The sequence below is a fragment of the Oncorhynchus mykiss genome, chromosome 11, assembly GCF_057628025.1.
Source record: "Oncorhynchus mykiss isolate SJ-2025 chromosome 11, ASM5762802v1, whole genome shotgun sequence".
Classification (NCBI taxonomy): domain Eukaryota; kingdom Metazoa; phylum Chordata; class Actinopteri; order Salmoniformes; family Salmonidae; genus Oncorhynchus; species Oncorhynchus mykiss.
The window spans coordinates 52567620-52592491 of record NC_143032.1 but is presented as its reverse complement, the minus strand read 5'-3'; the positions used below and the strand labels follow the sequence as shown (position 1 = coordinate 52592491).

General features: G+C 45.0%; 1 protein-coding gene across 2 annotated transcripts; it reads right to left on the bottom strand.

Annotated features, from left to right (window-relative positions):
- Positions 1-644: 644 nt before the first annotated feature.
- On the bottom strand, positions 645-24700 carry LOC110535852 (protein crumbs homolog 1). Of its 2 annotated transcripts, XM_090190397.1 has the most exons (13): positions 24453-24700; positions 15280-15972; positions 14844-15039; positions 14079-14218; positions 12406-12591; positions 12132-12245; positions 5711-6709; positions 4921-5480; positions 4602-4767; positions 3578-4439; positions 3345-3461; positions 2950-3076; positions 645-2678 (listed from the first exon to the last, which is right to left on the bottom strand). In XM_090190397.1, exons 1-13 carry the CDS (start codon positions 24520-24522, stop codon positions 2457-2459), a joined length of 4452 nt encoding a protein of 1483 aa, XP_090046523.1. In that variant the 5' UTR covers positions 24523-24700; the 3' UTR covers positions 645-2456. The 2 variants fall into 2 exon arrangements, with proteins under 2 accessions (XP_090046523.1, XP_090046524.1); XM_090190398.1 differs by lacking the exons at positions 12132-12245; positions 12406-12591; positions 14079-14218; ... (1 more) ...; positions 15280-15972; positions 24453-24700 and adding an exon at positions 10548-10743.
- Between the last annotated feature and the right edge of the window lie 172 nt (positions 24701-24872).

Here is a 24872-nt window from a genome sequence, read left to right as displayed (position 1 = left end):
TTATCTCAGCAGAGAAGATTTCATTTTGAATTCTCATCTTGGACCGGATGGGTCCCTCTGTTTCAATATCACAGGCCAGTTCACATTCCCTTGGATCAGTGAGCTAATAACAGAACTGGAATCATACAGTATTCTATATATATATATATATATATAGAGAGAGAGAGAGAGAGAGAGAGAGAGAGAGAGAGAGAGAGAGAGAGAGAGAGAGAGAGAGAGAGAGAGAGAGAGAGAGAGAGAGAGAGAGAGAGAGAGAGAGAGAGAGAGAGAGAGAGAGAGAGAGAGAGAGAGAGAGAGAGAGAGGACAATTTCCAGCCCGTGGGTGTGTTATGTTATGAGAAGAAACAGAAGTCGTCTGGTGAGATACTGTATTTCTATTCAGTTTATTTTTTCAATTCTATGCGGGCGTTGCAAACATAAACTCCTTCCTTCCCTCGTGGTACGCAGACAGAACGCTCCTACGGGACTGTGGGAGGAGATCCCTTCAGAAGCATTGTGAAAGACACCGAATTGCAAATTCTATTGAACAAACAGATAGTCAAACACTTATGGGGTAACTGTGTTGACTTGCTATCCTTTGTCAGACAAATTCTTACCGCATTTGATCTAGTTACAAACAAAACCATGCACAGTAAGTCCAGTCATTCATTTCATGGTGTTGCTTTAATTATCATTCTCTTTTGCATCAGTTTAACTGTTGACATCCAATAGAAACTTTAGAGTTTTGAATAAATCACACTGTTTACAATTGCATCATGTTACAGTGTTGCTACCCAATCACATTTTCCAGAATAATCACAAAATACTCCCTATACATACCAGTGTAGCCTACCCAGCATACCTTGCTGTTCGTTACATTGTAGTTTGTACTGCCTGAGACGAGTGTAAGCTCCTACCATACTATTCAGAACTCAAATCCAGATCAGTCCAATCTATCCCCTGTTGTAGATGCGAATCCAGAGTGTCCCAGCGTTGGGGTCAATTCAGTTTTCAATTGACAATTCACTGGGCAATGTTCACTTTGTGAATTGACTGTAGTTGATCCCAACCCTGGAATGTACTCTGTATAATCCAACACTGGAGCAGCGCTAACATCAGTGAATTGTCAGTACATGTCTCCCTGGATTGTACTGCATCACATAGCCCTGCAGGAAGTGGAGGGGGAGGACCGACCGAGCTCAAACAGAAACCTGCTCTGTCTCTTTGTCGGTCTGTCATACTGCTCTACAGCACTCCACACAGACGTCAACACGATCATCACAGTGAGTTTTCCTTTGAGACAACATATAGTTCCCTCCAGTCAACTGTATTTTAGATAGGGCCACACAAAAATCAACATATAGATAGATACCATATCCAATGTAGAATGTACAAGAGTCAAATGTTGTGTTTCTCAGCATTCCATCCATTCTGTAAGGAAGGCACATACAAACTTATTCATAAAGTCATGTGGAACTCATTAACTATCTTTCAATTACTTGCCTTTAGTGTGGGGTTGCATAAACTTCATTTCAAGCTAATTAGGTGTTGCTTTCATTCAGCTTAGTTACAGTATAAGCATGTGGTACATCATCCATAGTTACAGAAAAGAACTAGAGCACAATATCTAGCTTCAGCACCTCCGGTGGACAGTGAAAACGTCCATTGATCACTTGGCTGGTTAAGTAGTGGCTCTGGTGAGGATAGAATAAGAGACTGACAGGAGTGTAGGTTTGGGTAAATGTATCCTGTCTGAATACTGTGGCATCAGAGTTTGAGATGGCTGATAGCATTTAAGTGGTCTCAATCCACTTTCTATGAGTTCGAGTTTTAGGAGCACCTCATACATTTGCACAAGACAACGACATGAACAAAAAAACACATCATTGATTTAGAAATAAGACCATTACAGTATTTACACGGAGTCGGAAAGAACATTATTGGTATAGTGCATTGCCTGTTAATTGTTAACTGCACATCCAGACAAAAATACAATGTTTTACCATCAAAATGGTCATTAGAGTGAACTCACACATAATCAATGTGGGGTACAGAATGTACACGGGTAGCTATTGTATAGAGAGACACTGGAGTCCAGTATGGTTCATCGCTCCAGGGAGGGGACTAGCTGATTAGACTCAACCCGACAGCAGTGCTCAAGTCCTGGGGAGACGAGAGCTCTTTCATCTTCTATCCTGCCCTTCTCTGCGGCTCAGACACACCACGTCACCTCTTTCTATAAAGAGATTAGTTCCGGGTTGAATCACCCCCAACCCCATGACCCAGCAGCAGCAGTGTGGCGGTGGCATCACTGTGAGGGCACATGTCCACACCACTGGTGACCTTTCACACGCTGGACACCTCTTAGTGAGTCTGACCAGCCCTTGCCTGTGTCTGGTTGTGTGTTGTGCCAGGGAGGCTAGGTGTCCGACCTGTAGCCGAGTGAAGGTAGTGTGTGTTGCTGTTGTGTGTGGGGCTCATATGAGCCTCTCCTCGGGAGGCACTTTGAGTACACTGCCCATCTCCAGCCGTGCCCCTGCCACCTCCTGGGCGCTGGGGCTGTAGGTGCCCTCCGACTGGCGCTTCTTGCGTGCGGTCAGCACCATGAACACCAGGGCCACCACAGCCAGCAGCACACACAGGCTGGCCAGAGGGATGGCCACCACCAGCCAGGGCACACGCTGCCTCTGCTCCTGTCTCTACAGAGGGGTGAGAGCAGGACATTTAAGTATGACTTATTATGACCTTGTTATTACTTATTAGTACCTTATTACTCAGATTAGACGAACTGCAGCTTAAATTGTTTTAATACATCAGCCTCTTTGATCCAATCTGGTCTGTGTAAAAGCTTTGGATACTCAACGTATATTATCACTACACAGTCTACTGTAATAAATGTACTGACAGTATGTCGTCACGCACAGACGGTCAGTTACTGAGTGTGATCAGTGGAGATATAGGGTGCCTTACATTGCTTTCACACTGTGTGCCGCTGAAGCCCGGCACACACACACACTGAAAGCTGCTGAGTCGGTCCAGGCAGGTAGCACCGTTGAGACAGGGTCTGGACTCACACTCATCTATCTCTGCCTCACACCTGGGAGAGAACACAAGGGGGGGGTCAACACGACACTGACACCTCAGCAGGAACGACAGCTCTCTGTACATACAATAGGAGCCTTTTACAGTCCCACTGACATGCTCAGCTTTTAAACTGTAGACTTATAGAGCCGGGCTACCGGACACAGGTTAAGCCTAGTCCATTTAGCATGCTTTTTAGTCCTTCTTAGTCCAATAAAATGTTAGTCTCCGGGAACGCGGCCCATGTATTTTCTATGGAAAATTGGATAGGTTAGTGATCTCACCAGTCTCCAGTGTAACCAGGTTTGCAGGTGCAGTTGGTACCCCAGATCCCATCCACGCAGACCCCACCGTTGTCACACTGCGTCTCTTCATCACACTGCTGTGGAGGGAATCTCCATCTGTAGGATACACAAAATACAGTCATTACAACGTCTATACATACTGAATACGTAGACACACATACACAGTGATTATTGAACAGGAACATGCCCTGGTTATAGTTTGTGGTACTCACTGGCAGCGGCGGCCGGTGTATCCAGGGGGGCAGACACACTGGTAGGTACCCGTCCCATCTAGGCAGGAGCCACCGTTCAAACAGCTGTGCTCCAGGCAGTCATCCACCTCCTCCTCACAGTCCCTGCCCCCCCATCCTTTGTGACACTCACACTGGTAGTTTGCCAGCAGGTCTGTGCAGGTGCCGTGGGCACAGGGGCCTGAGGCACACTCGTCTGTGTCCCTCTGGCAGAACTCTCCCTCCCAGCCCGGGGAACAGCTGCAGTTGAACAGGTTCCAGAGGTCCTGGCAGGTGCCCTGGTTGAGGCAGGGCTGGTACTGACACACATCAGTACCAACACACCCCATCTTGTTCTCCTGCCCCCCCTGTCTGATAAACCGGGCTGCCTGGGGGGCATCTTGGTTGTCCAACAGAGGTAGGTAGACTCCTCCCACCCTCACCTCTCCCAGACAGCCTGTGTAGTTCTCTGCCAGCCACACGGTGGTGTTGTTGAGGAAGTTGAGGTGCCCGGCCGTGCCCATGGTGCTGCCAGCCCTGCGCCCGTCCACAGTGAGGCGCCAGCGGGACACAGGCTGCAGGGGGTCTGTCATGGCCAGGTGGAGGTGGTGCCAGGCCCCGTCTGAGATGGGCAGGTCGCTGGTGAAGGCCTGTAGCTCCAGGCTGTTGCCGCTCAGTAGTTTGACCAGCAGGGAGGAGTTGAGCAAACCCAGACAGAAGACCTCTGCTCCGTTAGTGGCCCGCAGCAGCACGCCGTTCTCCTCCCGAGTACGTATATCCATGGAGACACTGGTCACCGTGGCAACCAGCGAGCCATTAGCTGTGAACTGCAGAGCGTTGCTCTCAAAGGTGGCGTTAGTGAGGCCTGGTGGAACAGCAGTATATTAATAAGGCAATTGAATACAGTGACACACCTTTTGGTAAGGTGTTCGCTATTTTGTTTGTGCGTGTGTCTGTGCCGAGAAAGATACTGTAGTAGAGAGAAAGGGAGAGAGATAATGTATACGATCCCAAAAAATCCACTCACACTCGTAACCGTCAACTAGATCCACACACTGGCTGCCCACGACACAGGGGTCGCTGACACACCACACGCGTGTATCACATCGCCTGCCAGAGAAGTTCATGGGACAGGTGCACTCAAAGTCATTCCAGGTGACTGTGCACGTTCCTCCGTTCTGACAGGGACCAGCCTGAGGAGGACATAGATATTAGTGTCTGTTACAAAGAGTGAACTGAAAAGTCTTTGTCAGGACCCTCACCTGAGAAATCTAGACAGCTCTTGTGGCAGTTTCCTACAGTTACAGCAGAACATATCTTAAGTGTAAAGGTGTTATTGACGTTACCTTGCATGCCTCATCACTGACACAGCCATCCAACATGTTCTCCGATTTTTGAGGGATGTAGCACTCGAACGTTTCGTGGGTGTGGCACTCCTCCTCTGGGAGGTGTAGGTACAGATGCATGTGGTCCAGAGTGATGTCCTGTAAGCAGCCTTTGAAGTGACCTCCCCAGGGGGCAGTGGACTCCCCCGGTGGCAGACCCCCCATGTACACCACGTCCCCCTGCTCCATCCTCACCCGCCCCAGGGATAACTGTGTCCCACCCTGACTGAACCCTACCTGACCCTGGCGTACCACCACAGTGACCAGCTCGCTCTGTCCGCTGGTGATGTAGGTACCGTTAGAGAACAGGGTGGTGGGGGGGCTGTTGAAGACCAGGGTTCCCTCCCGCAGGTACAGGGTGAGGTAGGCCCTCCTCCCTCTCCGCAGCTGGAGGAGCAGGCCGCTAGGCTTCAGAGAGCGCAGGAAGAAGGAGATGTTGAAGTTCTCCCCGTCCGTTTGGTTGATGTTGAAGGCAGCATAGCTCACAGTGTCTTCATTACTGAATGTCCATGAGGGGTATTCTGAGGCAAGCAACAAAAAGCAATACTTTCAGTGTGAACTTCAAAACCTGTACAAACCTGTGTAGCTGAAGGGAACTGGCTGTAAGTTGAGGAGACACACGTAACCCCCTTTAAATGACAATACATTGTCAGCGCCTGGTGTCTGCAGTTGTCATAATTTGAAAAGCAATATTTGAAAATGTGTCAAATGTAAAGTAAAGTAATGTTCTAAAAGGTATAACAGTTCTTACCTTCTTCACACAGGGAGCCGTGATAGGGTCGATCACACTCACAGCTGAAGCTAGTCCACAGGTCAATACAATGCCCACGATGATGGCAAGGATCAGGATGACACCAGTCGGTCTTGTTGCAGCCCAGCTCCATGTCTTGGACGTGCTCTGGAGAGATATCCTGAGGCAGTAGCAGCTGGTGGTCAACCTGTAGATCCTCCATGCAGCCAATGAAACCCTTCCTACTCTCTGTGTTGTCCAAATACTTCTGGGGGGCCCCACCCACATAGACCTGGGGGAATGATCCAGGTTGGAAGAAGATGAGTTGGTTGTGTCCTTCGTCCTCCACTGTGCATCCCCCGTCATTGTCACAACCTGGTCCTTTCACCATCAGCACCAGCTTCTCATCCATGGTCACTTTGGCCTCATGCCAGTCTCCGTCATTGACAGGGAGATGGTAGGTGGCCTGTAGCTCCTTCCCTGATCCAGCTCTAGCATGGATATGGCCCCCCACAATCTCCAGGGACACACTGTAGTCCTCAGCCCCTCTGTAGAACAGCAGCATTTCATCCAGGGTGGTTCTGAAGCGCAGCTGGATGTGGATCCCATAGTGGTGGTGGTGGTGCTGGGGGTCAATCCCTCTACTGGTCCTGTTAGCTGTAGGAGGGAGCTGGATAAGGACATACCCCTCTCTGTTGAAGGAGAAGGTGGTGGGAATGCTGCAGTGCTTCCCAGTGAAGCCAGGGTGACAGAGGCAGGTGTGGTCATGCTCTTGTTCATCCCCATCTTCCCCACTGTGCACTTCTTGGCTTAGGATGGGCACACACGTGGCTCCGTTCTCACACAGGTGTTCCCTGCAGCCAATCAGACGGACGTCACAGTTATGGCCACCCCATGGCTCCTCCCCTGGACCCGCCGTCACACAGTTGCAGGTGTAGGAGTTGGCGGCGTCCTTGCAGGACCCGCCGTTCTGACAGGGCTCGCTCTCACACTCGTCAATGTCTACCTCGCAGTTCATACCTGGAATGACAACATAACACACCATTCGTTTTTTCATGTTGGATAGGGGTATGGTTATGTATTTCTCTGCCACACAGGACTGTCCCACAGCCACACTGTGAGATTCAACAGGAGCCTACGGGTCTCCCTAACCAAACCAATGAGTTAATCAGTCTCCCTAACCAAACCAATGAGTTAATCATAGTCTCCCTAACCAAACCAATGAGTTAATCATAGTCTCCCTAACCAAACCAATGAGTTAATCAGTCTCCCTAACCAAACCAATTAGTTAATCAGAGTCTCCCTAACCAAACCAATGAGTTAATCATAGTCTCCCTAACCAAACCAATGAGTTAATCATAGTCTCCCTAACCAAACCAATGAGTTAATCAGTCTCCCTAACCAAACCAATGAGTTAATCAGTCTCCCTAACCAAACCAATTAGTTAATCAGAGTCTCCCTAACCAAACCAATGAGTTAATCAGAGTCTCCCTAACCAAACCAATGAGTTAATCATAGTCTCCCTAACCAAACCAATGAGTTAATCAGTCTCCCTAACCAAACCAATGAGTTAATCAGAGTCTCCCTAACCAAACCAATGAGTTAATCATAGTCTCCCTAACCAAACCAATGAGTTAATCAGTCTCCCTAACCAAACCAATGAGTTAATCAGAGTCTGCCTAACCAAACCAAATTAGTTAATCAGAGTCTTCCTAACCAAACCAATGAGTTAATCAGAGTCTCCCTAACCAAACCAATGAGTTAATCAGAGTCTCCCTAACCAAACCAATGAGTTAATCATAGTCTCCCTAACCAAACCAATTAGTTAATCAGTCTCCCTAACCAAACCAATAAGTTAATCATAGTCTCCCTAACCAAACCAATGAGTTAATCAGAGTCTCCCTAACCAAACCAATGAGTTAATCAGAGTCTCCCTAACCAAACCAATGAGTTAATCAGAGTCTCCCTAACCAAACCAATTAGTTAATCAGTCTCCCTAACCAAACCAATGAGTTAATCAGTCTCCCTAACCAAACCAATGAGTTAATCAGAGTCTCCCTAACCAAACCAATTAGTTAATCAGTCTCCCTAACCAAACCAATAAGTTAATCAGAGTCTCCCTAACCAAACCAATGAGTTAATCAGAGTCTCCCTAACCAAACCAATGAGTTAATCATAGTCTCCCTAACCAAACCAATGAGTTAATCAGAGTCTCCCTAACCAAACCAATGAGTTAATCAGAGTCTCCCTAACCAAACCAATGAGTTAATCAGAGTCTCCCTAACCAAACCAATGAGTTAATCATAGTCTCCCTAACCAAACCAATGAGTTAATCAGAGTCTCCCTAACCAAACCAATGAGTTAATCAGAGTCTCCCTAACCAAACCAATTAGTTAATCAGTCTCCCTAACCAAACCAATAAGTTAATCAGAGTCTCCCTAACCAAACCAATGAGTTAATCAGAGTCTCCCTAACCAAACCAATGAGTTAATCAGAGTCTCCCTAACCAAACCAATGAGTTAATCAGTCTCCCTAACCAAACCAATTAGTTAATCAGTCTGCCTAACCAAACCAATGAGTTAATCAGTCTCCCTAACCAAAGCAATTAGTTAATCAGTCTCCCTAAGCAAACCAATGAGTTAATCAGAGTATCCCTAACCAAACCAATGAGTTAATCAAAGTCTCCCTAACAAAACCAATGAGTTAATCCGTCTCCCTAACCAAACCAATGAGTTAATCAGTCTCCCTAACCAAACCAATGAGTTAATCAGTGTCTGCCTAACCAAACCAATGAGTTAATCAGTCTCCCTAAACCAAATCAAATGAGTTAATCAGAGTCTCACAAACCAAACCAAATTAGTTCATTAGAGTCTGCCTAACCAAACCAAATAAGTGAATCAGAGTCTCCCTAACCAAACCAATGAGTTAATCAAAGTCTCCCTAACCAAACCAATGAGTTAATCCGTCTCCCTAACCAAACCAATGAGTTAATCAGTCTGCCTAACCAAACCAAATAAGTGAATCAGTCTCCCTAATCAAACCAAATGAGTTAATCAGTCTCCCTAAACCAAACCAATGAGTTAATCAGTCTCCCTAAACCAAACCAAATGAGTTAATCAGAGTCTCACAAACCAAACCAAATTAGTTCATCAGAGTCTGCCTAACCAAACCAAATAAGTGAATCAGAGTCTCCCTAATCAAACCAAATGAGTTAATCAGTCTGCCTAACCAAACCAAATGAGTGAATCAGTCTCCCTAAACCAAACCAAATGAGTTAATCAGTCTGCCTAACCAAACCAAATGAGTGAATCAGTCTCCCTAAACCAAACCAAATGAGTTAATCAGTCTGCCTAACCAAACCAAATGAGTGAATCAGTCTCCCTAAACCAAACCAAATGAGTTAATCAGTCTGCCTAACCAAACCAAATGAGTTAATCAGTCTCCCTAAACCAAACCAAATGAGTTAATCAGTCTGCCTAACCAAACCAAATGAGTTATCAGAGTCTCCCTAACCAAACCAAATGAGTTATCAGAGTCTCCCTAACCAAACCAAATTAGTTATCAGTCTCCCTAACCAAACCAAATGAGTGAATCAGTCTCCCTAAACCAAACCAAATGAGTTAATCAGTCTGCCTAACCAAACCAAATGAGTTAATCAGTCTCCCTAAACCAAACCAAATAAGTGAATCAGTCTCCCTAACCAAACCAAATGAGTTAATCAGTCTGCCTAACCAAACCAAATGAGTTATCAGAGTCTCCCTAACCAAACCAAATGAGTTATCAGAGTCTCCCTAACCAAACCAAATTAGTTATCAGTCTCCCTAACCAAACCAAATGAGTTATCAGTCTCCCTAACCAAACCAAATTAGTTATCAGTCTCCCTAACCAAACCAAATGAGTTATCAGAGTCTCCCTAACCAAACCAAATGTGTTATCAGAGTCTCCCTAACCAAACCAAATGAGTTATCAGAGTCTCCCTAACCAAACCAAATGAGTTATCAGTCTCCCTAACCAAACCAAATGAGTTATCAGAGTCTCCCTAACCAAACCAAATGAGTTATCAGTCTGCCTAACCAAACCAAATGAGTTATCAGTCTGCCTAACCAAACCAAATTAGTTATCAGTCTCCCTAACCAAACCAAATTAGTTATCAGTCTCCCTAACCAAACCAAATGAGTTATCAGAGTCTCCCTAACCAAACCAAATGAGTTATCAGAGTCTCCCTAACCAAACCAAATGAGTTGTCAGAGTCTCCCTAACTAAACCAAATGAGTTATCAGTCTCCCTAACCAAACCAAATGAGTTATCAGTCTCCCTAACCAAACCAAATGAGTTATCAGAGTCTCCCTAACTAAACCAAATGAGTTATCAGTCTCCCTAACCAAACCAAATGAGTTATCAGAGTCTCCCTAACCAAACCAAATGAGTTATCAGAGTCTCCCTAACCAAACCAAATGAGTTAATCAGATATGGAAGTACACTGGCAAGCACGCGGCTCTCCAGGAAGCACTTGACTAGACTATACCTTTTACTAATGAGGAAATGACTGATGAAAGTTTAAATATCGGTATGGATGAGAGCCCAGTTTCTACTTCTCTCTGTTCACAGTCAAATTGTATTAAAAAAACAAATGCTTTGAGGTATGTTGCTAGATTATTCATTCAGTAAATCAATGGCACTACAATATGCTTAGTAAGCAATGAAAGTTTACACATCAGCAAAATCCTCTAAAACTCCTCTCTCCACAAGTTAAAAACAAGAAATCTCCTTCTGCCCTCCTCCAGCCCTCTACCTCCCCCACATAAACACACAGCCTGTCCTAGCAGCCCTTCTCTCCACAGTAAGTTTTGAATGTTACCTGTCAGTCCCCATGGCTCACACCATTCAGCTAGCAACAGTAGTAGCAGTAGCCCCCTCATTCTCCCAGAGCCGTAAATACACACATATAGCCAAACAGGTCCCACAGATGAGATCAAACTTGTGCACCCTCTCTCTCACACATGCACACACACACGTACACACAGTCCATACACTTGTACCAGGCAGGCAGAAGTGATTACTCGAGCCCAGCCCACCCTACTTCTCTCCCTCCCTCCCTCATGCCTGCATACAGCCTCCCCTCGGCAGCCAGGCCCAGCCAGGGCTCTAAGCCTACGACCCAGCTGGCTCCTGTCACTGCTGACAACAGGAATGTTGGGCTGCAGTCACTCCTGATCGATGTTATGGATGCCGGCTAGTGGCAGACGGCATTCTAATCACAGGAGATGGGCTTCTGAGCAGAGGGGCTGTACTGAGCTTGACTATGCTGGACTAACCTCAGTATGACATAGGATGAAATGGGGGGTCAAAGGTGGCTGGGTTGAGGGGGGGCTCAATTTAATTAGCTTAACCAGTTTCTGGGTACTCTATCTGTACGTGCGCCTATGTGTTATTCCCCTCTATTTTGACGTGTGCCTGGTTACAGTATACGGAAGTATGCTTACTGTGCAAATAGCCTAGGACGAAGAGTATCGCAATACCTTATGTTTGAATTGATAACAGGTTTGGTTTTTGTGATGAGAGGGTCTTTCAAGCTTGCTTTTATTAATTAGTGGTTGATAGGACTTAAGCGGCTTTGTGGTAATCTCTCTCTCCCCCTGGTGAACTAGAGGAAAGACCCCTGTTAAATACCCAGCCAGGACGACCGACATATGGCACCAGGTTTTATGGTCTTTGTTGTTCTTCTACTGTCATGCCCCTGAACAATAGGTAGATAAAGAAATAAAACAACAGTAAAAAGACAGGCTATATACAGTAGCGAGGCTATAAAAGTAGCGAGGCTACAAACAGACACCGGTTAGTCAGGCTGACTGAGGTAGTATGTACATGTAGATATGGTTAAAGTGACTATGCATATATGATGAACAGAGAGTAGCAGTAGTTTAAAAGAGGGGTTGGTGGGTGGTGGGTGCGCCACAATGCAGATAGCCTGGTTAGCCACTGTGCGGGAGCACTGGTTGGTAGGAGCAATTGAGGTAGTATGTACATGAATGTATAGATAAAGTGACTATGCATATATGATAAACAGAGAGTAGCAGCAGCGTTGTTATTCATAGTTGTTATTCATAGTTAATAACTCTGTTATTCATAGTTAATAACTCTGTTATTCAGAGTTAATATATCTGTTATTCAGAGTTATTCATGGGTGGTTTTCCAGCCCACCTTTACTTTTCCTTTGCTTTTCCTTATCTCTGTTTTGACTGATGTCTAATGTCCAAGCAGACCAGTACAAGCAGGAATAATCAGCAGGGGCAGGATTAACCTATTATTGTTTTGCTCACTGCTAGGCAAGTGAATCCAAAGAGATATACTGTATATCACTGCATGGGATTTATTTCTTCTCTCTATTGTATCTTCTGATATACAGTATATTAAGAGCAGTGAAATAGACAGACAGTCTTACCTGTGAACCCAGGTGAACAGTCACACTGGTATGAGTTGACCAGGTCCTCACAGCTCCCTCCGTTCTGACATGGAGCAGACTCACACTCGTCTATATTCTCTTCACAGCTCTCACCTGCAAGAGACAGGACACATTACGTACTTACTCAATTACTTACCCTCAAGTCAAATGAACTGCAATCGACTGCAATTTCAGAGGATTCCTATTCAATCAGATCCTATACTTAAAGTGGGGTGGGAGGTCACTAACTATGAATTTCAGTGCTTTGCCTTACCAGCAAACCCAGGCTGACAGTGGCAGAGGAACCCAGCTGCTTCCTCATAGTTGAACTCCCTGTCATCCAGTCCAGACAGCACCCCGTAGTGCAGCAGCTCTGAGCGCTGAAAACACTCTCCTCCGTTCTCACAGGGCTGCAGCTCACACTCATCAATATCCACCTGACAGTTCTTCCCTTCATAACCTGCAACACACACACCATTATTTTAAACAGTTCTTCCCTTCATAACCTGCAACACACACACCATTATTTTAAACAGTTCTTCCCTTCATAACCTGCAACACACACACCATTATTTTAAACAGTTCTTCCCTTCATAACCTGCAACACACACACCATTATTTTAAACAGTTCTTCCCTTCATAAGCTGCAACACACACACCATTATTTTAAACAGTTCTTCCCTTCATAAGCTGCAACACACACACCATTATTATAACAGGGGGGGGAAAAGTTATTTGTTTCTAGTCATTTTGAGCCTGTAATCGAACCCACAAATGCTGATGCTCCAGATACTCAACTAGTCTAAAGAAGGCCAGTTTAATTGCTTCTTTAATCAGGACAGCAGTTTTCAGCTGTGCTAACATAATTGAAAATGTGTTTTCTAATGATAAATCTGCCTTTTAAAATGATAATCTCGGATTAGCTAACACAAAGTGATGGTTGCTGATAATGGGCCTCTGTACGCCTATGTAGATATTCCATTAAAAAATCTGACGTTTCCAGCTACAATAGCCATTACAAAATTAACAATGTCTACACTGTATTTCTGATCAATTTGATGTTATTTTAATGGACAAAAAATGTGCTTTTCTTTCAAAAACAAGGACATTTCTAAGTGACCCCAACATTTTTGAACGATGGTGTTTATAATGTGCTCTCCATCCTCTGTACTGAGGATCATCTTTGTTTTCCTATTGCTCATGGCCCTGCAGCTGCACCAGTTCTACACTAGATGGCAGTGTGGTGTAACACCACGGTCAGTACTACACTTTACAGGTCTCTCAATAGGTCTCTCGCTATGTCTCATACCACTCCCCCTTCTTTGCCTCTAAACCACAGGCTTGTATCATACCTTTGACCCTTTATCTCTGTGATTTACGTCTGGGAAACTCCACGAACCAAATCTTACCAAGATAAGGGTTTTGCCTTCCTGTAAAAGGCTACATGGAAGCGCCTGCAGCTTTTCTTTTCAAAATACTCCTGACACCTAGGATGTTCTCACTCTCTCTCTGTTTTTATGCCAGACAGCGTATCAAATATTATTGTACAACAATCACTGCGTGTCAGAGGAGGCTGGTGGGAGGAACTATAGGAGGACGGGCTCATTGTAATGGCTGAAATGGAATGAATGGAACAGGGTCAAACATGGGGTTTCTATATTTTGTTTGTTGTGTTTGACACCACTTCATTAATTCCATTCCAGTCTTTACAGTAAGCCTGTCCTCCTATAGCTCCTCCCACCAGCCTCCTCTGCTGCATGTGTAATACTTCCTGTGGTGCAGAGAAGGCTTGGCAGATACTGTATGACAGACAGCTGACTGTTACTCCCTCATTTGGTGAGAAGTGTGTGTGTGTGTGTGTGTGTGTGTGTGTGTGTGTGTGTGTGTGTGTGTGTGTGTGTGTGTGTGTGTGTGTGTGTGTGTGTGTGTGTGTGTGTGTGTGTGTACCTGTCCAGCAGACACAGTCGTATTGGTTGACCCCCTCTAGGCAGGTGGCTCCATTCTGGCAGGGGTCCGAAGCACACTCTGAGATGTCCACCTCACAATCCTCTCCTGTGAAGCCTGTCCCGTTGCAGTCACACTCATAGCTGAGTGAGGAGGAGGAGACTTAGAGAGGCTCCTTATATCCTGCTCATTTCAGTGAGACTGGGACATCTTTGAAGCATGAAAACGCACTGGGACCTCAGTGCAGCCAGTAGAAACATTAAACAGTCTTAACTGTGAGGTTTCTAACATTGAATAATTTGTGATCTACAGGCATTTTTTCTTATGGAAAGTGGAATTCCACCTTCACACATTTTTTGTTGTTGTTGTGGGGCAGTCCCACTCTTGATGTTTTAGTTTTATTGGATAGGACAGAGGTAGAGAGGAAAGATAGAGGAGAGAGGGTGGTGAACTAGCAGTGGGTCGGATTCAAAGAAGCTTAGACCACTAGACCACTTTAGGCCACCTATGTGGTATTTTTTTCAATCTAACGTATCTCTGTATTAACAAGATACACCACCCAGGTCTGATGAAGCTCTCTATCAGGTTTTCCCCACTTCCCAACCGCATGATTAATTACCATCCGAATAAGCGGTGTAATCCTTATCCTTGCCCTGTTAAACTTTACTGTCGGGAAGGAATCCCTCGGCTGACATGCTGCTCACTGACACATTGGGGTTAAGCAGCTGATTCAGCCAATGAGAGGAGAGAGAGTTGGAGACACCTTACCTGTTCACCAGGTCTGTACAGTTGCCCTCGTTGAGACACGGCCCGCTGGCACACTCATCAATGTCCAGCTCACAGTCACGGCCCTCGTACCCGGAAACACACTCACAGGTGTACAGGCCCACACGGTCGTGGCAGGTGGCTCCATGCTGGCAGGGCTGCTCCTCACACTCATCGATCTCCACTTCACAGTTCACCCCTGCCACACAACGCAGACACAGGTTCATATACTGTATGATGGGTTTCACTATGAGAACAACTACAGAGCTTAGAGAGAAACATTGAACATGGTGGATTAAAACTTTGTAGTTTCTATATGAGGTTGGCAAAGTAGTGAACTCTGAACTAAAGACACTGAGTTAAAGAGGGAGGATAATTCCCTCACACTCTAAAGACTGCAGGATACGTTGCATTGACCCAAACAGAGAGACTGTCTTACCTTTGAACCCTAGCAGACATTTGCACTCATAGCGGTCCACCTCATTGACACAGGTCCCATTGTTCTTGCACGGCCGCGACACACACTCGTTAATGTCCAGGTCGCAGTGGTAGCCTTGGAAACCAGGCACACAAAAGCACTGGTATCCGTTGACGTCATCTTTACAGATGGCTCCGTTCTGACAAGGGAGTGACTTACAGTCATCCATGTTCTCCTCACAGTCCCTCCCCTGGAAGCCTGGGACGCACTGGCACTGGTACCCATCCGATGTGTCAACACAGGTGGCACCGTTGAGGCACGGCTCCTCAGTGCAGTCCCTCGCCTGGCAGTGATCTCCTCCATAGCCAGGGGGACAGTGGCAGGTGTAGCTATCCACCCTGTCCACACAATGGGACCTGACACCCTTACATGGGTTGCTCTCACACTTGATGTTGATGTTGAGTGTGCAGTTGGTCCCTGCGAAGTTGTCGGGGCAGTGGCAGGTGTAGACCTCTGTGCCCAGTGTGCTGGTACAGTTGGCGCATGGCGCATCGTGGACACAGGGGTCATACAGCTCCCTACAGTCCTTGCCCATATAGCGGACTGGCCATCTGGGACAGAGACACGTGTAGTTGCCCATTTGGTCGAGACACGTACCGCCATTCTGACACGGGGCCGACAGACACTTGTCTGCTGCTGCTGTGCACAGTATACCTGTAGGCAAGAAAGAAAATAAACTCAGTATTTATCATGAATGAGAAAGCTCAAAATATGTAAGCAATCTCAAACTTTAACTTCATGAAACTGTGGTGAGAAAATCGCTGGTGAAGTATTACCAGTCCATTATCCTGGTGAAGTATTACCAGTCCATTACCCTGGTGAAGTATTACCAGTCCATTACCCTGGTGAAGTATTACCAGTCCATTACCCTGGTGAAGTATTACCAGTCTATTACCCTGGTGAAGTATTACCAGTCTATTACCCTGGTGAAGTATTACCAGTCTATTACCCTGGTGAAGTATTACCAGTCTATTACCCTGGTGAAGTATTACCAGTCTATTACCCTGGTGAAGTATTACCAGTCCATTACCCTGGTGAAGTATTACCAGTCCATTACCCTGGTGAAGTATTACCAGTCCATTACCCTGGTGATGTATTACCAGTCTATTACCCTGTTGAAGTATTACCAGTCCATTATCCTGGTGAAGTATTACCAGTCCATTATCCTGGTGAAGTATTACCAGTCCATTATCCTGGTGAAGTATTACCAGTCCATTATCCTGGTGAAGTATTACCAGTCCAGTATTACCAGTCCATTACCCTGGTGAAGTATTACCAGTCCATTATCCTGGTGAAGTATTACCAGTCCATTACCCTGGTGAAGTATTACCAGTCCATTACCCTGGTGAAGTATTACCAGTCCATTACCCTGGTGAAGTATTACCAGTCCATTACCCTGGTGATGTATTACCAGTCTATTACCTTGGTGAAGTATTACCAGTCCATTACCCTGGTGAAGTAATACCAGTCTATTACCCTGGTGAAGTATTACCAGTCCATTACCCTGGTGAAGTATTACCAGTCCATTACCCTGGTGAAGTATTACCAGTCTATTACCCTGTTGAAGTATTACCAGTCCATTATCCTGGTGAAGTATTACCAGTCCATTATCCTGGTGAAGTATTACCAGTCCATTACCCTGGTGAAGTATTACCAGTCCATTACCCTGGTGAAGTATTACCAGTCCATTACCCTGGTGAAGTATTACCAGTCCATTACCCTGGTGAAGTATTACCAGTCCATTTCCCTGGTGAAGTATTACCAGTCCATTACCCTGGTGAAGTATTACCAGTCCATTACCCTGGTGAAGTATTACCAGTCCATTACCCTGGTGAAGTATTACCAGTCCATTACCCTGGTGAAGTATTACCAGTCCATTACCCTGGTGAAGTATTACCAGTCCATTACCCTGGTGAAGTATTACCAGTCCATTACCCTGGTGAAGTATTACCAGTCTATTACCCTGGTGAAGTATTACCAGTCCATTACCCTGGTGAAGTATTACCAGTCCATTACCCTGGTGAAGTATTACCAGTCCATTACCCTGGTGAAGTATTACCAGTCCATTACCCTGGTGAAGTATTACCAGTCCATTATCCTGGTGAAGTATTACCAGTCCATTACCCTGGTGAAGTATTACCAGTCCATTATCCTGGTGAAGTATTACCAGTCCATTACCCTGGTGAAGTATTACCAGTCCATTACCCTGGTGAAGTATTACCAGTCCATTACCCTGGTGAAGTATTACCAGTCCATTACCCTGGTGATGTATTATAGGTCTATTACCTTGGTGATGTATTACCAGTCTATTACCCTGGTGAAGTATTACCAGTCCATTACCCTGGTGAAGTATTACCAGTCCATTACCCTGTTGATGTATTACCAGTCTATTACCCTGGTGAAGTATTACCAGTCCATTACCCTGGTGAAGTATTACCAGTCCATTACCCTGGTGAAGTATTACCAGTCCATTACCCTGGTGAAGTATTAACAGTCTATTACCCTGGTGAAGTATTACCAGTCCATTATCCTGGTGAAGTATTACCAGTCCATTATCCTGGTGAAGAATTACCAGTCCATTATCCTGGTGAAGTATTACCAGTCCATTACCCTGGTGAAGTATTACCAGTCCATTACCCTGGTGAAGTATTACCAGTCTATTACCCTGGTGAAGTATTACCAGTCTATTACCCTGGTGAAGTATTACCAGTCCATTACCCTGGTGAAGTATTACCAGTCCATTACCCTGGTGAAGTATTACCAGTCCATTACCCTGGTGAAGTATTACCAGTGAGATTACCAATTATTTCTTATGAGCCCATTAGTAGGCCAATACACCAGATACCTTTGACCTCTCCCTTTGTCTCTGCTTTTGAGGCACTTACAGAGCACTTTCTTAATGAAACGTTTTTTTAAAAACACTTCCCTCTCTCTCTAGTCTGGACTTAAAGTGAACACAGCAGATGGTGTTAGGAGTAAACGTATTGCACACTCAGTGTGTGAGCAGTTGTCACCTGAGGCTTCATCATTGACAGTTCCCTTCACCCTGAACACTACTAATCTAACCTAAACTTGACCCCATGGGTCATCTTAATACACACCGCAACAGGTAGTTTAATAATCACAGGCTGTTTGACGCTGGTTAGATTTGCTGCTGTAGTTGTTGAAGAATATTCCTTCTGTCATAAGTAGAAATAATAAGCGTACAGTGCTAAAATATTTGAATATGAGGGGGATAAAACTGTGGAATGCTTTCATACTTGAATACATGTTCCTATTACGTTTATGGAACGTTGTCTTAAATCCTGATTTGATTAGATTGCTAAAGCTCTACTTAATGAACACAGATATATAGCTTCTGAGTTATTCAATATACTAGTATAGTTTATACGGTATTTAACAATGAGTGTTAGCAGGGATTTTTACTATATGTCTACGTGTGTGTTGTTTCCTTACTTGACTCACTCACAGCTTAGTATTACATCACATTGTCCCTCTATCCACTGTAGCACCCACTGTACCTATTACTGCCATGCCCCCAGCCCTTTAACACCTCTATAACCCTCCTGTCACACCCCTAATACCTCCAACTCACACCTGTTTCCCTAATATAATGTGACCACCCATAGTGCTCGGGAGCTGTAGGATGGGCAGGCTTTTGATCCAGTCCAGCACTTGATTCAATGAATCAACTGATCATTACCTAGATTCGCTGAATCAGGTGTCTGATTGTTGGCAAAAGCCAGCACACTCTGGCTGTTGCTCTCCATGACAAGTGTTAGTGACCACTGATCATTCATTTCCACTCAATAGATCTACAGTACTGGTTGCTGTGTGTCACAATCCACTTGTTGTTAGCCACAGTCTTCTTCCCCTGCTATAATATCTAGTGCATGTTCCAAACACCATATACAGTATATCACAAAAGTGAGTACACCCCTCACATTTTTATAAATATTTGAGTATACAGTGCCTTGCGAAAGTATTCGGCCCCCTTGAACTTTGCGACCTTTTGCCACATTTCAGGCTTCAATCATAAAGATATAAAACTGTATTTTTTTTGTGAAGAATCAACAACAAGTGGGACACAATCATGAAGTGGAACAACATTTCTTGGATATTTCAAACTTTTTTAACAAATCAAAAACTGAAAAATTGGGCGTGCAAAATTATTCAGCCCCCTTAAGTTAATACTTTGTAGCGCCACCTTTTGCTGCGATTACAGCTGTAAGTCGCTTGGGGTATGTCTCTATCAGTGTTGCACATCGAGAGACTGACATTTTTTCCCATTCCTCCTTGCAAAACAGCTCGAGCTCAGTGAGGTTGGATGGAGAGCATTTGTGAACAGCAGTTTTCAGTTCTTTCCACAGATTCTCGATTGGATTCAGGTCTGGACTTTGACTTGGCCATTCTAACACCTGGATATGTTTATTTTTGAACCATTCCATTGTAGATTTTGCTTTATGTTTTGGATCATTGTCTTGTAGGAAGACAAATCTCCGTCCCAGTCTCAGGTCTTTTGCAGACTCCATCAGGTTTTCTTCCAGAATGGTCCTGTATTTGGCTCCATCCATCTTCCCATCAATTTTAACCATCTTCCCTGTCCCTGCTGAAGAAAAGCAGGCCCAAACCATGATGCTGCCACCACCATGTTTGACAGTGGGGATGGTGTGTTCAGCTGTGTTGCTTTTACGCCAAACATAACGTTTTGCATTGTTGCCAAAAAGTTAAATTTTGGTTTCCTCTGACCAGAGCACCTTCTTCCACATGTTTGGTGTGTCTCCCAGGTGGCTTGTGGCAAACTTTAAACTACACTTTTTATGGATATCTTTAAGAAATGGCTTTCTTCTTGCCACTCTTCCATAAAGGCCAGATTTGTGCAATATACGACTGATTGTTGTCCTATGGACAGAGTCTCCCACCTCAGCTGTAGATCTCTGCAGTTCATCCAGAATGATCATGGGCCTCTTGGCTGCATCTCTGATCAGTCTTCTCCTTGTATGAGCTGAAAGTTTAGAGGGACGGCCAGGTCTTGGTAGATTTGCAGTGGTCTGATACTCCTTCCATTTCAATATTATCGCTTGCACAGTGCTCCTTGGGATGTTTAAAGCTTGGAAAATATTTTTGTATCCAAATCCGGCTTTAAACTTCTTCACAACAGTATCTCGGACCTGCCTGGTGTGTTCCTTGTTCTTCATGATGCTCTCTGCGCTTTTAACGGACCTCTGAGACTACCACAGTGCAGGTGCATTTATACGGAGACTTGATTACACACAGGTGGATTGTATTTATCATCATTAGTCATTTAGGTCAACATTGGATCATTCAGAGATCCTCACTGAACTTCTGGAGAGAGTTTGCTGCACTGAAAGTAAAGGGGCTGAATAATTTTGCACGCCCAATTTTTCAGTTTTTGATTTGTTAAAAAAGTTTGAAATATCCAATAAATGTCGTTCCACGTCATGATTGTGTCCCACTTGTTGTTGATTCTTCACAAAAAAATACAGTTTTATATCTTTATGTTTGAAGCCTGAAATGTGGCAAAAGGTCGCAAAGTTCAAGGGGGCCGAATACTTTCGCAAGGCACTGTATCTTTTCATGTGACAACACTGAAGAAATTACACTCCTCCATGACGACATCATGGAGCTGGTGGATGTTAGAGACCTTGCACTCCTCCACCTTCCGTTTGAGGAAGCCCCACAGATGCTCAATAGGGTTTAGGTCTGGAGACATGCTTGGCCAGTCCATCACCTTTACCCTCAGCTTCTTTAGCAAGGCAGTGGTCGTCTTGGAGGTGTGTTTGTGGTCGTTATCATGTTGGAATACTGCCCTGCGGCCCAGTCTCCGAAGGGAGGGGGGATCATGCTCTGCATCAGTATGTCACAGTACATGTTGGCATTCGTGGTTCCCTCAATTAACTATAGCTCCCCAATGCCGGCAGCACTCATGCAGCCCCACACCATGACACTCCCACCACCATGCTTGACTGTAGGCAAGATACACTTGTCTTTGTACTCCTCACCTGGTTGTCGCCACACACGCTTGACACCATCTGAACCAAATAAGTTTATCTTGGTCTCATCAGACCACAGGACGTGGTTCCAGTAATCCATGTCCTTAGTCTGCTTGTCTTCAGCAAACTGTTTGCAGGCTTTCTTGTGCATCATCTTTAGAAGAGGCTTCCTTCTGGGACGACAGCCATGCAGACCAATTTGATGCAGTGTACGGCGTATGGTCTGAGCACTGACAGGCTGACCCCCCACCCCTTCAACCTCTGCAGCAATGCTGGCAGCACTCATACGTCTATTTCCCAAAGACAACCTCTGGATATGAGGATATGACGCTGAGCACGTGCACTCAACTTCTTTGGTCGACTATGGCGAGGCCTGTTCTGAGTGGAACCTGTCCAATTAAACCGCTGTATGGTCTTGGCCACCGTGCTGCAGCTCAGTTTCAGGGTCTTGGCAATCTTCTTATAGCCCAGGCCATCTTTAAGTAGAGCAACAATTATGTTTTTCAGATCCTCAGAGAGTTCTTTGCCATGAGGTGCCATGTTGAACTTCTAGTGACCAGTCAGTATGAGGGAGTGTGAGAGGGATGACACCAACTTTAACACACCTGCTCCCCATTCACACCTGAGACCTTGTAACACTAACGAGTCACATGACACCAGGGAGGGAAAATGGCTAATTAGGCCCAATTTGGACATTTTCACTTAGGGGTGTACTCACTTTTGTTGCCAGCGGTTTAGACATTAATGGCTGTGTGTTGAGTTATTTTGAGGGGACAGCACATTTACACTGTTATACCAGCTGTACACTCACTACTTTACATTGTAGCAAAGTGTCATTTCTTCAGTGTTGTCACATGAAAAGACACACTCAAATATTTACAAAAATGTGAGGGGTGTACTCACTTTTGTGATATACTGTATGTTCTTCACTAATCCCCTGACACCCCCAGATACACTGGAACATCCGTTGCAACCCGCCGTTTCATCAGTTTCCTCCTACTGTCAACCCATCAACCCACAAGCTTCCCTTAACTCATGGTGTAAAAGACCAGGTTTTCTGTTTCCTTAATATTCGCGTTAAATATGGATACATGTAAACACTCTCATCCTCCAAACCATCATAATAGATAGGATTTATACAGTATTGTGATTTCCAAGACCCAGAGACACTTCAGTCCAGACATGGTACCTACCTAAACTGTTAATATGCACTGTGCTGTATACCCACTATAATGCACTGTGTACGCTAACAGCTGGTACTACCTAAACCCCATATCAGATTAGGTAGCAGCGTGGTGATTGGCTGAGACAGTGGGGGTCTCTGACTGGTCTATCCTGCTGCAGCCAGACCACTCATCCCTGAAACATTCCACTGTGCTGATGTCACTCCTGCTTCCTGGGCCATGAAACAGTATGTCCGAGCATCCCTCTAACAGTGTGGAAGAAAGCAGCGAGGTAGATAAGAGATGATTAATAGTTGTTATGCTTAATGTTTGTCCTTAATAAGGATCATTTGTTTCCTCTGCCCTATGATAACAGTTACCAAAACTAAAGTTACCCAAATATAATCTTTACATATACTCCAAGTCAAATGTCAGTTGAGACCCACACTTTGGGGTATTATGGACCCGTGGCGGCATGTCGTAACTCATGTGGGGCGGCAGGGTAGCCTAGTGGTTAGAGCGTTGGATTAAGAACCAAAAGGTTGCAAGTTAGAATTCCCGAGCTGACAAGGTACAACCTTTTTGTTCTGCCCCTGAACAAGTCAGTTAATGCCCTGTTCCTAGGCTGTCATTGAAAATAAGAATTTGTTCTTAATTGACTTGCCTAGTTAAATAAAGGTGAAAGAATGTATTAGTCAGAGGAATTCTATTTTATCTCCACAGGGGACTGTCAGTCATACCATGCCAGTGTTGTGCTTTGTCCAAAATTGTATTCATACTTGGCTTTAAAAAGCACACACTCTGACACGTTTAGTCATAGTTATCCTGTGATGTTAGTCAGAGATGTAAATGTCTGTGTTTCATGTGGGTTTAACGTATTATTATTGATAGTATAGTATATCCAGTATTTTCTATCAACAATGGTTGATCCAATATTGCAGTTGTTTTTTCCATCAGCCATACAATCTAAAAGTACTGTGTTTCGTTTTCACAGTTCTCAGAACACTTGGCCCTCCGTTCAAAGTTAAGACAAAAAGCTGTTACGGCCAGACTCTTAGCCCGTCACCATGGTGATGGGAAACAATGGCCTCTGCATGTGATCCGCCCTAGCCACCCCGTCCTGTCAGTCTTTCCAATTTAACGAGGTTCAGACACTTCCCAAAGGGCCGCGGGAAAAATGGGTCAACGCATCATTAGGTGGGGTTCAAAATATCCCCCACATATATCCCCAAAACATACTGTACCCCATGACACCACACCCCACATCCCCCACTGTTTTCTTCTCTTTACAAGTCTTAACTGCTCCTATCATAGGTTATCAGGGAATAATATCACAAGCCATGTATCTCACTATGATAGTTCATTATGATCTATGAATGACTTCATGATAAGTGCTCAAGCCAATTATATTATTGTCTTACATAGTAATAGATGGTCAATTACAGTGACATATCATACGTTTCCATTGTTTTTGTTATGTATGATATGTAACAATTGTTTGACTGGTGCCTACTTCGGGCAGGTCTCTTGGTTCTTTAAAATGAATTTCTAAATAGGACCAGCCGTATCATTAAATAATAAATCACTTATTGAAGGGATACTGCACTCAGAGATGTTCAGATTATCACCAACTACAACAACCTGTCTGCCAGCAGGCTACCACCACTTGTCCTGTAACATCCTCCTGCCTTGCTAATTCCCTATTACAGCTCTGTCCACATCGCCCCTACACTCACACACACACACACACACACACGCACACACACACACATACACACACACGCGCGCACACACACACACACAGGCACACACACATGCGCACACACACACACACACATGGTGTACACACATTTTCACATTACTACTTTCCACATCAATACTCACACATGTAAGTGCACGCACAGGTTTTCTGTTCCTTTTATAACCTACATTGATACACCTAGACAGTGAGTCCTACCCAGTTTGAACGTCATCATGATGAGCAGCAAAGGTTTTTGGTACTTTGAATGAAACCTCCCAAACTCCATGGCGGTGAAGGGACCCACTGTATCACACAGCGTCCAGCCTGAGAACTGCTGCCTGTCACTCCTCCACAGGATCCCCTCCCAGCATACTGGTCCAGCCGATCAGCTCTCTGCTCTGAAGTTAGCTGGAAGTGTGCTGCAGGACCTCCATGCTTGGTCAGTAGTCAGTACTGAGCTCTCTGGGGACAGAGTTTGCCTGGCTGGAGTAAGGCCGAGTAATCTCCCCTGCAGAGAGCGGCCAGGAAAACATGGCTTGGATTCACTGACACGGACTGTCTGTCTCTCTAGTGCCCTCTCTTTCTACTACATCCCTGCTTCCTCTATCCCTCTCACTTAATAATGTTGATTTTCAT